General features: G+C 38.3%; 1 protein-coding gene across 2 annotated transcripts in view; it reads right to left on the minus strand.

Moving 5' to 3' along the window:
- LOC133612574 (neural-cadherin-like) overlaps positions 1-16,723 on the minus strand; it is a 347,009-nt gene that overhangs the window by 187,130 nt on the left and 143,156 nt on the right. For both annotated transcript variants that reach the window (XM_061970110.1, XM_061970109.1), the window contains exons 4-5: positions 6,025-6,229; positions 2,404-2,515 (exon numbers count right to left, since the gene is read on the minus strand). In XM_061970110.1, the coding sequence (XP_061826094.1) occupies positions 2,404-2,515; positions 6,025-6,229 (317 nt within the window). The remainder of the gene's footprint in view (positions 1-2,403; positions 2,516-6,024; positions 6,230-16,723) is intronic.

Genomic DNA, 16,723 nt, shown 5'->3' on the forward strand with positions numbered 1-16,723 from the left:
TCTTATTTACATGGCTCACCTTCGATAGCGTCTTCTCCCCGTCATCGGTGTAGCGTGCAAGGACGGGAGTCGTAGAAGTGTCAATAGATGGAGCTAACTGTTTTAATGACATTCAGACTTTACTTAAATCAATAATGGAGCAGCATCTCCTCACCCGTGGCTCAATAATGCATCATGGAAATGTGTCTCCTGAAAAACCGTCCGAACGGATCTCTAATAACAAAATTTCCATGGGTGAATTATGTAAACGCACTACAGTTTTAAGCACTTTGATAGCTAGTCTACTGACAGATATAAGAACTTTACGCTACTTTATATTAGAAATGGCAACAGCGGAAGATGAATGCCACATAAGAAAGTAGAGAAAAAGAAGAAGCTTATCGACTTCGGTGTCGGCACAGACTACAATGACGGACGCGCTCAAATTTTCAGTACTTATGCAGATCCCAAATACACATCAGCAGGTACCAGAAGGTAAGAAAACGTGCTTTTCCATAATATTGCGAAACAAAATGCCAGATAATGTCTGCTAATAGGTGCCATTTTGCAGTACTTTTACACGCACCATAATAAACTCATATGTTGAATGCGCCGACAATCCATCAAACGGCACGGCTTCATGGCTTACCGAAGTCGTACTAAAAACATGTCGACAGATTTTTGAGCGCCTTGTGTAATGTTCTATATTCTCAATTGAACATTTAAAGTTTTAGTGTTGTTTACTGGCGTAGCTCTTGTGTGTGACTGCCATCTACTGGTCAAACTCATCATTACACCATGTACGAAATAAAATAGCCTCGAGGTTGGTAAGCACAACCAGAATTATGCCATACATTAGGCGCACTGGGTTTTAAGGCGCACCATTTTTGAGAAAATGAAAGTATTTTAAGTGCGCCTTACAGTCCGAAAAATACGGTATTGCTTGTGCAGTGTATCTTCAGTGCTTTTATTGAAAATATTACAACTGAAGTCATTAGCAACGCTGAGATCATTATTCATGCGTTCGTTACGTCTCGTTTCAATTACTGTAACGTATTATTTTCGGGTCTCCCTATGTCTAGCATTAAAAGATTACAGTTGGTACAAAATGCGGCTGCTAGACTTTTGACAAGAACAAGAAAGTTTGATCATATTACGCCTATACTGGCTCACCTGCACTGGCTTCCTGTGCACTTAAGATGTGACTTTAAGGTTTTACTACTTACGTATAAAATACTACACGGTCTAGCTACAGCCTATCTTGCCGATCGTATTGTACCATATGTCCCGGCAAGAAATATGCGTTCAAAGAACTCCGGCTTATTAGTGATTCCCAGAGCCCAAAAATAGTCTGCGGGCTATAGAGCGTTTTCTATTCGGGCTCCAGTACTATGGAATGCCCTCCCGGTAACAGTTAGAGATGCTACCTCAGTAAAAGCATTTAAGTCCCATCTTAAAACTCATTTGTATACTATAGCCTTTAAATAGACCCCCTTTTTTAGACCAGTTGATCTGCCGTTTCTTTTCCTTTCTCCTCCGCTCCTCCCCTCTCTCTTGTGGAGGGGGAGACACACAGGTCCGGTGGCCATGGATGAAGTGCTGGCTGTCCAGAGTCGGGACCCGGGGTGGACCGCTCGCCTGTGCATCGTTTGGGAACATCTCTGCGCTGCTGACCCGTCTCCGCCCGGGATGGTTTCCTGCTGGCCCCACTATGGACTGGACTCTTACTATTATGTTGGATCCACTATGGACTGGACTCTCACAATATTATGTCAGACCTACTCGACATTATTGCATTCGGTCTCGCCTACAGGGGGGGGGGGGGGTTACCCACATATGCGGTCATCTCCAAGGTTTCTCATAGTCATTCACATCAACGTCCCACCTGGGTGAGTTTTTCCTTGCCCTTATGTGGGCTCTGTACCGAGGATGTCATTGTGGCTTGTGCAGCCCTTTGAGACACTTGTGATTTAGGGCTATATAAATAAACATTGATTGATTGATTGATTGATTGATTAAAAACGGTTATTTTCTTAGCACCCCAAGAATTGGTCAAGCACCCCTGAGCCCCAGGGGCGAAAACAATCCAGGAGCGTTCTCCGTTGAGCACAACTAGGGGTCTATCTATGCAAGTGCCTGTAATAGAATATCAAAATGAATATACGACACATTCCTCAGTCAGTTCAGTATACGGCCTGAGATAAAAAATGACAAAAAAAAATGACTTAAGTGGTTAAACTTTTTTAGAAATATTCTGAGGCAAACTCAAGGTTTTTATTTTATTTGGCTTTCTCTCAAAAGTTTCTTGTTGTATTGTTGTAAAGTTTTTTTTTGTTAGTTTTTTTCAAACTAACTTTTGTGCAGTTTTAACTGAACAATAAGGGAGTAACAGTTGGACTCAAAATAGGGGGTCAAGTGCCTTACCCTGCAGCAGAGATGTTGCTGTGGTTACAGTCTCTGGGACTCCATCCACGCTGTAGATGGATTGGAGGAACTCTGGCACACAATCATTCTCATCGGTTATCAGCACCTGAACCTGATTAGCAAAACATGGATGAAAAGAAAGAAAAGAGGAGAAAGGAAAAAAATGCACAGAATTAGCTTCTCTTTAATAACTTAGATCCCGCAGACAACTATAGGATTTTTGATGTCCAGGAAGCTGACCCCAAAATCGTATCTAAATTGCATTTTCTTTCCTTTATCTTTCACTCCATGACTCCCCCTGTTGTTAAAAATAGATATGTTCCCGGCATGTGTGAGTTTTGCTGTGTGTGTTTCAGACCAAAGGCCCTCCGCCGCCATCCGCCCCCTACAAGCTCCCCGTCACCGCTGTGTGTAAAGTGTGAAGTGACAGCTGAGTAATCGTTCTAAAATAGCTCGAATAGGTTGTTTCCTCGTCTCCGTCTTTGACTCGACAACATGCAGCCAATTTTTCTTCCAGAATCCGTGAGGGCAGACTTATTGCACGGCATGATAATTAAGAAACAAACTCTTCGGATGAATATTTCAAAAGATACTGAATATTTTATCCAGAAATGTTCTGTTTGTAGATTGTGTCTTCAAATTTTTTGGAGTTCTTGTGGCGAGTGCCTCTCAGTGTGTTCTATATTTCACGCAGTTCATCTCCAGAGCACACTTTCAACACGCGGCGCTCATTGTCAGGCGGAAACAAAAGAGTGAAACACAAAAAAGAAAAAGGAACAACAACAAAAAAAACTATGGGGGCCTCCGGAACATGTATTTGCATTTCAGCGCTACTCAGCCATGGCAAGAGAAACAAAAGCTGCTTCCCCTCTGCGGCATCAGAGGGTCACTGCTGGATTTGGATTATAGCAGCTTTGTCAGTTAATTTAGAACCTGGTACACAATATTGCCAAAAGTATTTGGCCACCTGCCTTGACTCACATATGAACTTGAAGTGCCATCCCATTCCTAACCCATAGTGTTCAATATGATGTCAGTCCACCTTTTGCAGCTATTACAGCTTCAACTCGGGCAGCACGGTGAGACAGGGGTTAGTGCATGTGCCTCACAATACGAAGTTCCTGAGTAGTCCTGAGTTCAATCCCGGGCTTGACGAGTTTGCATGTTCTCCCCGTGACTGCGTGGGTTCCCTCCGGGAACTCTGGCTTCCTCCCACCTCCAAAGACATGCACCTGGGGATAGGCTGATTGGCAACACTAAATTGGCCCTAGTGTGTGAATGTGAGTGTGAATGTTGTCTGTCTATCTGTGTTGGCCCTGTGATGAGGTGGCGACTTGTCCAGGGTGTACACCGCCTTCCGCCTGAATGCAGCTGAGATAGGCTCCAGCACCCCCCGCTACCCCAAAAGGGACAAACGGTAGAAAATGGATGGATGGACAGCTTCAACTCTTCCCGGAAGGCTGTCCACAAGGTTGTGGAGTGTGTTTATAGGAATTTTCGGACATTCTTCCAAAAGCGCGTTGGTGTGGTCACACACTGATGTTGGTCGAAAAGTCCTGGCTCTCAGTCTCTGTTCTAATTCATCCCAAAGGTGTTCTATTAGGTTCAGGTCAGGACTCTGTGCTGGCCAGTCAAGTTCATCCACACCAGACTCTGTCATCCATGTCTTTATGGACCTTGCTTTGTGCACTGGTGCACAGTCATGTTGGAAGAGGAAGAGGCCCACTAAAAACTGTTCCCACAAGGTTGGGAGCCTGGAGATGTCCAAAATGCTTTGGTATCCTGGAGCATTCAAAGTTAATTTCACTGGAACTAAGGGGCCAAACCCAACTTCTGAAAAACCAATCCCACACCATAATTACTCCTCCACCAAATTTCACACTCTGCACGTTGCAGTCCGAAATGTAGCGTTCTCCTGGCAACCTCCAAACCCAGACTTGTCCATCAGATTGCCAGATGTAAAAGCGTGATTCATCACTCCAGAGAAGGCATCTCCACTGCTCTAGAGTCTAGTGGCGACGTGCTTTACACCACTGCATCCCACGCTTTGCATTGGACTAGGTGATGTATGGCTTAGATGGAAACTCATTCCATGAAGCTCTCTGCGTACTGTACGTGGGCTAATTGGAAGGTCACATGAAGTTTGGAGCTCTGTAGCAACTGCAGAAAGTCTTTGCACTATGTGCTTTAGCATCCGCTGACCCCTCTCTGTCAATTTACGTGGCCTACCACTTGGTGGCTGAGTTGCTGTTGTTCCCAAACGCTTCCATTTTCTTATAATAAAGCCGACAGTTGACTTTGGATTATTTAGGAGCCAGGAAATTTCACGTCTGGATTTGTTGCACAGGTGGCATCCTATGACAGTTCCACGCTGGAAATCACTGAGCTCTTGAGAGCGGGACATTCTTTCACAAATGTTTGTAGAAACAGTCTCCATGCCGAAGCGCTTGATTTTATACACCTGTGGCCGGGCCAAGTGATTAGGACACCTGATTCTGATCATTTGGATAGGTGGCCAAATACTTTTGGCAATACAGTGTATTTAGAAAAAGGCTGGTCGGCCTGTGAGAATTGCAGAGCTCCAGTATATTAAGCACAATTTTGTTCCAGAGCAGGGGTGTCAAACTCATTTTAGATCGGGGGCCACATGGAGAAAAATCTACTCCCAAGTGGGCCGGACTGGTAAAATTCCGGCACGATAACCTAAAAATAAAGACAACTTCAGATTGTTTTCTTTGTTTAAAAATAGAACAAGCACATTCTGAAAATGGACAAATCATAAGTTGTTGGGTCTTTTTTACACTTACATGTTGCGTTTAATCATTTATTTGTCGTTATTTATACTTTCTGAATAAATTATGTGATAATGTTCATCAGTCAACTCATTGGTGTTCATTTTCAATCAAGATAAAAAAAAATGGGTAACACTTTGGGGAACTATGGGGAACACATTCACTATTAATTAGCTGCTTACTAACATGCAAATTAGTAACATATTGGCTCTTAATTAGTCATTATCAAGTACTTATTAATGCCTTATTCTGCATGGCCTTATTATACAACCAGTAAACCATTAACTAAGAGTCTTCCCTCAACAACCTCAGAATTATTGCTTTTTAGTAGCCCTAACCCTAACCCGTATATGTTCCCCAAGTGTCCAAATAACTCTAAATTAAGTCGTTGTTACTTAATAAGCAACTATATAATGGTGAATATGTTCCCCATACTAAAATATTACCAAAAAATGATATCAAAATCAAATTACAGATTGTTATTTACGTAGTTTGATCACTTTCCTCGACTGATGTACTAACATCATGTGGTTTATTTTGTACATATGTAGCATCATCTGCAAAAATACAAAGAGTTAGAACAGCAGTTTCTTTGATTAAAATATTTCAGGTTAATTTTTATACTGGTTTTATCCTGCGGGCCAGATAAAACGTGTTCGCGGGCCTGATCCGGCCCTCGGGCCGTACGTTTGACACCCCTGTTCTAGAGGAATCGCATGCGTGACAGTCGCAATAATAGAATATCACAGTAGATCTCATTATCCAGATAGCTCGGGCTCTCCCACCCCTTGATGTTTAGCAGCCCGGATCACTTTCTGATTAAACAAACCTCTGCGGCCGTGCTCAGGCTGCCCGGTTCCTCGCTCGCCCGCACCATTAGCAGGTACCGTCTCTGGTCGCTCTCGTAATCCAGCGACCGAGTCAGACTTATCTCCCCTGACTCCTGTTGAATGTTGAAAAGGCTGCTCGGGTTGATCAGCAGGCTGTAGCTCATTGGGTGCTTTTGAAAGGAAATGGCAAACACTGCTAGGAAGCTGCAAAAGAGACAAAAAAAAGACCGTAATGTTGAATTTACAAGGAATAAATACTGAGGATTAAAATCCAAATGTTTTCTTTCTTAACATCAACACTGCATATAGCAATATGAAATCAATAGCAACATGGACCATCGGCCAAGTAATAAGAATTCTGTCAGTCTGGACTATTTATTACTTTGTAATAATGATATTCACCTATGCAGATAAGAGTTGTCTTTTTTATGGTTGAACAGGTTTGTATTCCCCTAATAGTGCAAAATGATGTGTGAGTTTAGTCTGTTGCAGGGATCTACAGCATACTCGCCAACCCTCCCGAATTTTCCGGGAGACTCACGAATTTCAGTGCCTCTCACGAAAATCTCCCGGGACAACCATTCTCCCGAATTTTTCCCGATTTCCAGCTGGATTTAAGGCACGCCCCCTCCCGGTCCGTGCGGACCTGAGTGAGGACAGCCTGTCGTCACATCCACTTGGCCAACCAAAAAGTAACCACAGAACACTAGTGTTCTGTGGTTACTTTTTGGTTGGCCAACAGTTTACGTTGTATTGCGCACCCTGACGGCAAGTGTCGGAGTCGGTTCTGAAGTATGAAGTAAAGAGACGTAACTTCGTCACCTCGCCTGGTTATTGACTCCAACCCAGAATATTACACTGCCCATACCTATGCTCCTTCAAAGGCTGTGCTACTGGCTGCAAAGCATTGCACATTTTTAAATACAACGATGAGTAGAGGAGTGTTTTGTGTGTATATGTGTAAATAAATGAACACTGAAATTCAAAAATTCAAGTATTTATTTTATTTATACGTATATATATATATATATATATATATATATATATATATATATATATATATATATATATATATATATAAAATAAAATACATATATATATATATATATATAGCTAGAATTCACTGAAAGTCAAGTATTTATTTTATTTATATATATATATATATATATATATATATATAAGAAATACTTAATTTTCAGTGAATTCTAGCTATAAATATATTAATCAGGAAATTTTTACAGTTTTGACCTTAAAAATAAGCAATTTGTGTGCTCCTTGAACCCCACACAATGGATAATTCTAAGTGCCTGTCTTTGTAAGATTGTTAAGGGATGTAAGTTGCTTTTATAAATATTTCCCCAAACTTCTGCACAGTAACTTAAGTAAGGATAAATGAGTGAATAGTAGAGTTGCTGGAGGGATTTTCCATCTAGCGCTTGTCGTGCTTTTGCCTTTTGTTTTACTTTACCGCTAATATAAAGTCACAAATGAGGCAGCAAATCAATTTAATCTTACCAAATGCACAATTCAACAACTCTAAAACACGTGTGTACAAATTGTGAACAAGTCTTCAATGTTAATGATCACTGGCAGCTTGGTTTTGGGTGGAACTGTTGTATAGATTTGCCTTTTGAGTATGTTTTTGTGTTGTTTTGTGTTCTTTTTTAATGTCCCTAAGTTTGGCATAATAATCTGTTTTACAATATAGACAGTGTACCTGTTGAAAGGCTTTAAGCATCGTTTAAATTCTGGGTTTGATTCCCACTTCCTTCTGTATTTTTGAGTGTACAGTTTAGACCACAGGTGTCAAACTCAAGGCCCGGGGGCCAAATCTGGCAAAATCTGGCCTGAAAATAATATGTGTTAATCCATCCATCCATCCATTTTCTACCGCTTATTCCCTTCGGGGTCGCGGGGGGCGCTGGAGCCTATCTCAGCTACAAATCTTTTCTTACTAAATATATTTGTTCTTTCCCTTTTGACATTAAAAATCACGTACTGCATGCAATTGCATAACTTTTAAAATTCAATATTATCAAAATCTAAATAGTATATTACGTATTCCAAAAATATTTTTTGTTAAAATAAAGATAAATACTGTACTTAAATATCTGCTTGACTTATGATTTCAAAACAAGTCATCAATCAAATTGTAGACTGTAAAATTGACAATAGATTTTACGGTTAAATTCCGCCGACTTGAGTTTTTTACCGTAAAATCAACTTTGGTACTGTTTTTTTCCATACACAGTAAGATACTAAAATATTAAAAAACAAACAAAAAAAAACATTAAAACAACAAGATTTTACAGTAAAAAAACAACAACTGGCAGCTCTGTTGCTTGAATATTACCGCGTAAAACAGTGGTAGGGTTTCTCCATTTTATTCCATTTATTCAATTTTTTTATATGCTGTACAAAAAAAACACTGCTTTTACTGTAAAATTCTAGTGACTAGGCTGACGGTTTTTAAAGTAAAATGTAATTATCTTTTTGCAGCTTATGTAAAAAAATATATTGTTAATGTATTATATACATATACACGTATATTCATATATTACTTATTGTTAGAAGCGGCCGTCTGAGGGCAACCATAACTGCCATGTGGCCCTCAATGTAAACGAGTTTGACACCCCTGGTTTAGACTGAGACATAATTAGCTAGTTATCTCAACGTTTAGCTTGTTATCGAGAGGCACACACATGCAGTGGACGAGGTAATTAAGTGACTGAGGGTATGCGAGTCCAATGCAGTGATTTATTTTAACGTGAGTGTAAAGAAACAATTACATCTCACTTTGTAAACCAAGGCGAAAACAGCAGAAGCATTGCAGATGCGCACATCATTTGTAGTCTCGCAGCGGAGGGGTTTCTCGGCTCCGACTGCAGCTGGGACTGCGAGTGAGCGACCTCTCTGAGTGCTTTCCGATGACGGAGTGGTTCAAGGCAGCACTTGCTTGCTGAGCACATTAACTGCAGATTGATACACGCTTTCATGTCTTCAAAATAATTGAAAAATACGCTGGATTTGTCGATTTGTCGCATTTTTAAAAAAGTCCATAAGAAGAGTGGGAAAGTCGGAAGATTTAGCAAGAAAGTTGTCAAGTTGGCAACAGTGCTCTTGCATACTTGTATATTTTTTTTATATGTTTTTTTATTTGCCTATTTTCTAGAGCTGTGAATCTTTGGGCATCGCACGATTCGATTCGATTTGATTATTGGAGTTTCTTGGTTCAAAATCCATACTTTTTAACAACATTGGGTGCCAGTTCTATGATTAACTACATTCTTCCATAAAATACATAACAACTTTGATACGTTTCCGTATTACTTAAAAGGAAACTGGTTCTGTTCAATAAAATTCTACCCAAACATTTAATAAAGTCAAATACAAATACAAATAACAAGAGAGTATATTTTGTAAAGTTAATCTGTACAGCAGATATGGGCATCAACATCAACTATATGATTTACATGAGTGGTTTGATTTGCATCTGCGATCCCTTCCAAGGTTTCACATTATTCCCATTGGGTTCAGTTCTTGCTTGCCCTGATGTCGGATCGGATGCCGTTGTGGTTTGTGCAGCCCTTTGAGACATTTGTGATTAAGGGCTATATAAATAATCTTTGACTGATTGATTGATTAAAAAACCCAGATATAAATTAGTAACAAATAAACCACAACAAACAAAATTAATAGTAGTATCAATACATTTAAGTAACAATAGCAATATAAAAAACAATAATTACATATATTACTTAATTTTTTTTTTTGTTCCATTTTTTTTACTTTTACAATAATTTTACCACCCTAGTGTATGTTTTTTTGTGTCAAATAGAATTTCATAAAATGTTTGTTGATTAAGTGCAAAATGTCTCACATTTATTGGTGCAATACGTTTTTGGGCAATTTTGACCAGTATTTTAGGTCAAACCATAATAATTGTGTAAATGTGTCAATAAGTGCTTTAAGTTCATTATGCTTGTGTAAGGTACTTTTTTGAAACCTTTAATTTGTTAGCGCAGTCAGAGCGAATGTGGCCCATCTCGCTATCATTGTGAAGCGGGGAAGTGTGTTGCTGTTAACAGCTTGACGTGTGAAGGCGACTTGAGGCTGTTTTAAAAAAAAGAAAAAAAAAAAGAGAGCGCCTCCTAAGTTGAGACTCCTGTCATGTTTGTAAATTGGTGTTATATCGATGATATAGTTCACAACAACACAAGCAGATGAGATGTGTTGTGGGTAGGAATGATGTTCGAAACCGGTTCTCCCGGCCGTTCGATAAGAAAAGAACCGATTACATGGACTCGAATCCCTTTTTGAGAACCGGTTCCCGTTAACGAGGCCACTATAGTAAAGAAAAAGAGTTGGTTCTTTATTCGAATCCCTGGGAACGAATTTCGTCCCACAAGAAATGCCCTGTGGGACATCACAGGAAATGAAGTAGCTCAGTCATTAGACTGAGCTACTTCATTTCCTGTGATGTCACACAAGCAGCAAAAATAATGGACCGTAAAAAACGCCTCAAGGCATCGCTATTCACCTATAGTGATCACAGAGACAGGTTGTTTTTGTGTTACTATATATATTTGTTTTTTCTGAAAAATACCACTTAATATACTTTGGGTAACAACAGTCAATATTTATTTATTTCATTGTTTTAGGGGGGTAACAGTCAATATTTATTTATTTATTTATTTATTTTTTCTTATAAAATAAAAGTGAGCTTTTGTTAAACCAAATATTGTGTTTTTTTCCATATACAACAACCTATCTGGACTGGATAAGAGAATCGATAAAGAATGGGTTCGATAAGAGGATTCGATAATGGGCTCGAACTCGATAATTTCTTATCAAACATCATGTATAATAATAATAATAATAATGAATTACATTTGTAATGCACTTTACATTTGTTAAAATCTCAAAGTGCTACAAAGTAAAAAAATAAAATAAAATTAAAACAAGGTAAAAAATAAAAATAGAAAGTTAGTATGTATTAAAGAAAATTAAAATAGAAATAAAAACAGGAAAAACACTAAATAAACACTAGATAAAACATAGAAACAGAGATCAAATAGAAATAAAAACATGAACGCACTGGATAAAACAGATAGGCAAGCAATACGCTTGTATTGTAGGTATATTGGTTCATCTTGCTAGTGAAGTGAATTCATTGACTCATTTTATGTTCAACATATGGTGAATGTTCATATCCAACTTGGAGAAAGCAAACCATCAGGTCGGAGTAAATAATGGTTGAGAAAGAGCCTTAGATGGGCATTCGGATGTGGACAGGAATTTGCTCTCTCCCGAGAAGAAGCAATAAAACCAGGCTTCGGAATACCAAAGTTATCGCTCTATTCTGGCGGAGAGATTCCATGTTTACCTTAAACGTCAAGCCTACAAGTTATGCCATACATCTGTTGTTTTCCAGCCACTACACATGAACATCTCCTTGAATGGTCAGGTGGTGTTGTTCGGACTTAGCACATACCCAAACAGAGGAGAAGGGCTGAGAATCCTCCATTTTTGACTAAGATTCCTCCGGGTACTGCAGACCTGTTTAAATGACGCTCGTTTGTAATAAAGCAACGTTTGGTTCAGCAAAGCGTCTCCGACGTCTGTTTTGATCCAACTACGGAACGGCAAGACCAGAATTTTGTAGTTTAGTCACTGTTTAAGTTAAATTCCCAACGATAGTCACACACACACTAGGTGTGGTGAAATTATCCTCTGCATTTGACCCATCCCCATGTTCACCCCCTGGGAGGTAAGGGGAGCAGTGAGCAGTAGTGGTGATTTAACCCCCAATTCCAACCCTTGATGCTGAGTGCCAAGCAGGGAGGTAATGGGTCCCATTTTTATAGTCTTTGGTATGACTCAGCCAGGGTTTGAACTCACGACCAAACAGTCTCAGGGCGGACACTCTAACCACATGGCCACTGAGCAGGTCAATGATCACAATTTCCCTGATATTCTGCGTTTAACAGCGGATTTTGTTATAATTATGGTACTCCACTGTTACGTCAATGTGGAAATCATAAGCCTTATTTTTTTTGTTGATAATGTCGGCCTGCCGATATTATCGGCCGATAAATGCGTTAAAATGTAATATCGTAAATAATCGGTATCGTTTTTTTTTTTTTATTATTATTTTTTTTTATTAAATCAACATAAAAAACACAAGATACACTTACAATTAGTGCACCAACCCAAAAAACCTTCCTCCCCCATTTGCACTCATTCACACTCATTCACACAAAAGGGTTGTTTCTTTCTGTTATTAATATTCTGGTTCCTACATTATGTATCAATATATATCAATACAGTCTGCAAGGGATACAGTCCGTAAGCACACATGATTGTGCGTGCTGCTGGTCCACTAATAGTACTAACCTTTAACAGTTAATTTGACTAATTTCCATTAATTACTAGTTTCTATTTAACTGTTTTTATATTGTTTTACTTTCTTTTTTATTCAAGAAAATGTTTTTAATTTATTTATCTTATTTTATTTTATAACAATTTTTTTTAAAGTACCTTATCTTCACCATACCTGGTTGTCCAAATTAGGCATAACTGTGTTAATTCCACGAGTGTATATATCGGTTGATATCGGTATCGGTTGATATCGGTATCGGTAATTAAAGAGTTGGACAATATCGGAATATCGGATATCGGCAAAAAGCCATTATCGGACATCCCTATTGATTAGGCATACTAGCGATGTATCAAATAATAAGTAGCAACCATGGTAAGCTCCCAAACTTCTAGTAGACATGCTTTTTTTCCCCCACTTATCTTCTTCTCATCCGTTCCACCGTTACAAGCTCTGGAATTTGCTTGCACGTTGCGTGGCCCATTTTTAAAAAATTATATTTTGATTATCGTGAGAAGCCATCGAAATCGGAATTAAAATTGTATTAATTGTCCAGCCCTACAGAGTGACTTAATTGAATTCAGAGATTCAGGGCGTGAATAAAACGTTTGATTGTAAATACCTGTAATTGATCATTTTAAAGTCATAAGTGGTGTCAAAAAAGCATCGAAAACTGTCAGTTGGTATGTTTGGAAACCTGGGAAAAGTATTATGAACACAACTGTAGATTGTTGATTAGGGAGTGAAAATGTATCACAAAATTGCTGGAAAGAGGCAAAAATGTAAAATGTATAAATATTTAATGTTGTTGATCACCAGACTTGACCATCTTAAAAAGGTACTATCGACAAGAGAGTGAGGGAAAGCATGGTTAGCAATGATGGGTGCAAGACTGCAAAATAGTCTGAAAGCCAAATAGCTTAAACCGAGCCCAAAATTCTGGATTTTTCATAAAAGCAGATGTAGAAGAGTGGATGGGAGAGTGAACCAGAGCGAGTTGCAGGTTTAACAAGAGTAGGCTACATTTACAAAATCACTTTATTATTTAATCATTAAGAAATATATATATATTTTTTAATCTATTTCAAATACACCTGTTAATATTAATCATGTTCTAATGTTTTGTTTTAAAAAAGATTGTTTAATTGAAAATATATTTTTGTTCTTCTCTTAAATTAAGACTTTTCAAAATAACACATTTCAAAGCTGTAATTATAATAACACATCGTAAAAACCGTGATATTTTTGCCCCAGGTTATCACACCATCCGAAACTCGTACTGGTCCATGACTTACATCGGCCTAAACTTAGTGTTTCTAAACATGAGAACGAAAAAAGTGAGTGTGAACTGAAGTTGAGTGTAGAGAAGAAGTGGATGATATTCATTGAATTAGAGAAAGAAATCATAAAACACGTGACGTCTAGCAGACTTGTTTAAGCCGATCGAGTGTGACACGGCTCGTCCACACCATACTGAAGCAGAATGAGTCATACAAGGACGTTGAAATAATATCTAAAAGGGCGTACATTTATTCATAAAAATATGGAGAAGCTTCTGGAGAAGCTCAAGGGAGAGACCGTAAAAGTCTGCTCTCCAAGTTAAATGCCGTCCGTACATTATTAATACATTACATCTAGGGTTGTACGGTATACCGGTATTAGTATAGTACCGCAATACTAATGAATCATTTTCGGTACTATTGCTTATTTACAAGCAGAGGAGCATGTTCGGCAGCACACAATCACGTAGTACTTACAAGCAGACACAGTGTTTAGACAGAAAAGGGAGAATGGACGTATTTAGGCTTAAAAAATAACGATAAAGGTAAGGCTATAACACTGAAACGCCCTCAGTAAGAGGTGCTTTAAGACATGGCTAGCTAGTTAGCGGCTAACGTCCTTCTGCCGTCTGCAGTGTTTTAGCTACTTCTAAATCACTAATCCTCGCCTCCATGGCGACAAATAAAGTATGTTTCTTACAAGTATCATCCCTGCAGGACAAGGAATAGCTAAACATGCTTCACTACACACCGTAGCTCACCGGCCTCACAATGTAAACAAACGCCATTGGTGGATCTACATCCTGATAGCCACTGTAATGATATCAAGTACAGGCACGTATCGAGTCAATACTACTATGATTATGTCAATATTGTTTGCCATCACAACATCTTTCGTTTTTAAAAAATTCATATTATGTTTGTAAACTCGGGAAATACGTCCCTGGACACATGAGGACTTTGAATATGACCAATGTATGATCCTGTAACGACTTGGTATCGGATTGATACCCAAATTTGTGGTATCATCCAAAACTAATGTAAAGTATCAAACAACAAAAGAATAAGTGTATTACATTTTAACAGAAGTATAGACAGTACATGTTAAAAGAGAAAGTAAGCAGATATTAACAGTGAATGAACAAGTAGATTAATAATTCATTTTCTACCACTTGTCCTTAATAATTTTGACAAAATAATAGAATGATAAATGACACAATATGTTACTGCATACGTCAACAGACTAATTAGGAGCCTTTGTTTGTTTACTTACTACTAAAAGACAAGTTGTCTTGTATGTTCACAATTTTTTTAAGGACTAAATTGCAATAAGAAACATATGTTTAATGTACCCTAAGATTTTTTGTTAAAATAAAGCTAATAATGCAACCCCTTTATTTAGAAAAGTACCGAAAAGTATCGAAATCATTTTGGTACCGGTACCAAAATATTGGTATCGGGACAACACTAATTAAATCAAATCAAATCAACTTTATTTATAAAGCACATTTAAAATTTACCACAGGGGTAGCCAAAGTGCTGTACAATGGGCAGGTTAAAAGATAATACGAGTACCGAGCAAACACAACACAACACAAACAGAACATGATAAAAAATAAATAAATAAAATAGAATTACATCATAATACTACTGTAGTTGTTTGTACTACATTCTAGTGCAGGGGTCGGGAACCTCTTTGGCTGAGAGAGCCATGAAAGCCAAATATTTTAAAATGTATTTCCGTGAGAGCCATATAATCTTTTTTTTAACACTGAATACAACTAAATGCGTGTATTTTTAAGTAAGGCCAACATTTTTAGAGTATAATAAGTCTGTCATTTTTTTTAATAATATTGTTATTCTGAAGCTAACCAATAATAAATAAAATACTTCTTACCATTAATGCGACTTCTTGAACAGGTGCGGTAGAAAACGGATGGATGGGTTAAAATGCATGAGAATGTTTTATATTTTGAACGTTATTTTTAACACTGTGATTACCAGCGGAATTATTCAGTACTTATCCTGTTAAGTAATGTCAGCTAAGATTTATCTGAGAGCCAAATGCAGTCATCAAAAGAGCCACATCTGGCTCTAGAGCAGTGGTTCTTAACCTTGTTGGAGGTACTGAACCCCACCAGTTTCATATGCGCATTCACCGAACCCTTCTTTAGTGAAAAATAAAATGTTTTTTTTTCAAATTCAAGACAAAGTTATATGTTTTTGGTAACACTTTAGTATGGGGAACATATTCTAAGTAACAAAGACTTAATTTAGAGTTATTTGGTTAGGGTTAGAGGGTTTGGTCCAGGGTTAGACGGTTATAATAAGGCCATGCCGAATAAGGCATTAATAATATGTTACTAATTTGCATGTTAATAAGCAACTAATTAATGGTGAATATGTTCCCCATACTAAAGTGTTACCATGTTTTTTTACTGGTGCATAAAATGAACCGTACATGAACATCACCTTGTTCAAAGAACAAAACCAACACAGTGCATAAACTCACAACAAATTACACACCTGCAAATCAGTGTGACTTCTGCTGTTGCCGTATCCGTAATACGGCGATATGGAGAAGTTTTTATTTACACGATGAGTCGGGTTTGTTTTGACCTCCGCCGAACCCCTGAGCCCGACTCACCGAACCCCTAGGGTTCGATCGAACCCAGGTTAAGAACCACTGCTCTAGAGCCATAGGTTCCCTACCCCTGTTCTAGTGTATTATTTCTCATTCAATATTTTTTATCTACAACTTTGTTTTACGTTGTCAAAACTTGCTGGGGGGAGCTTATTACGAATTAAATTGATTTGAATTCATTTCAGCGGATGACAATGTTTCACAATACCAGTTTTTCGAGGTACGAGCTACGTCAGAGTCAAATGAAGTCGTACCGCTCAACAGCTACTAGGGATGTCCCGATCCGATATTTGGATCGGATCGGCTGCCGATATTTGCCAAAAATTGCGTATCGGCAAGGCTTGGGAAAATGCCGATCCAGATCCAGTTTAAAAAAAAACTCCGGTCCGTGTTTT

The sequence above is a fragment of the Nerophis lumbriciformis genome, linkage group LG10 (genome assembly GCF_033978685.3).
Source record: "Nerophis lumbriciformis linkage group LG10, RoL_Nlum_v2.1, whole genome shotgun sequence".
Classification (NCBI taxonomy): Eukaryota; Metazoa; Chordata; class Actinopteri; order Syngnathiformes; family Syngnathidae; genus Nerophis; species Nerophis lumbriciformis.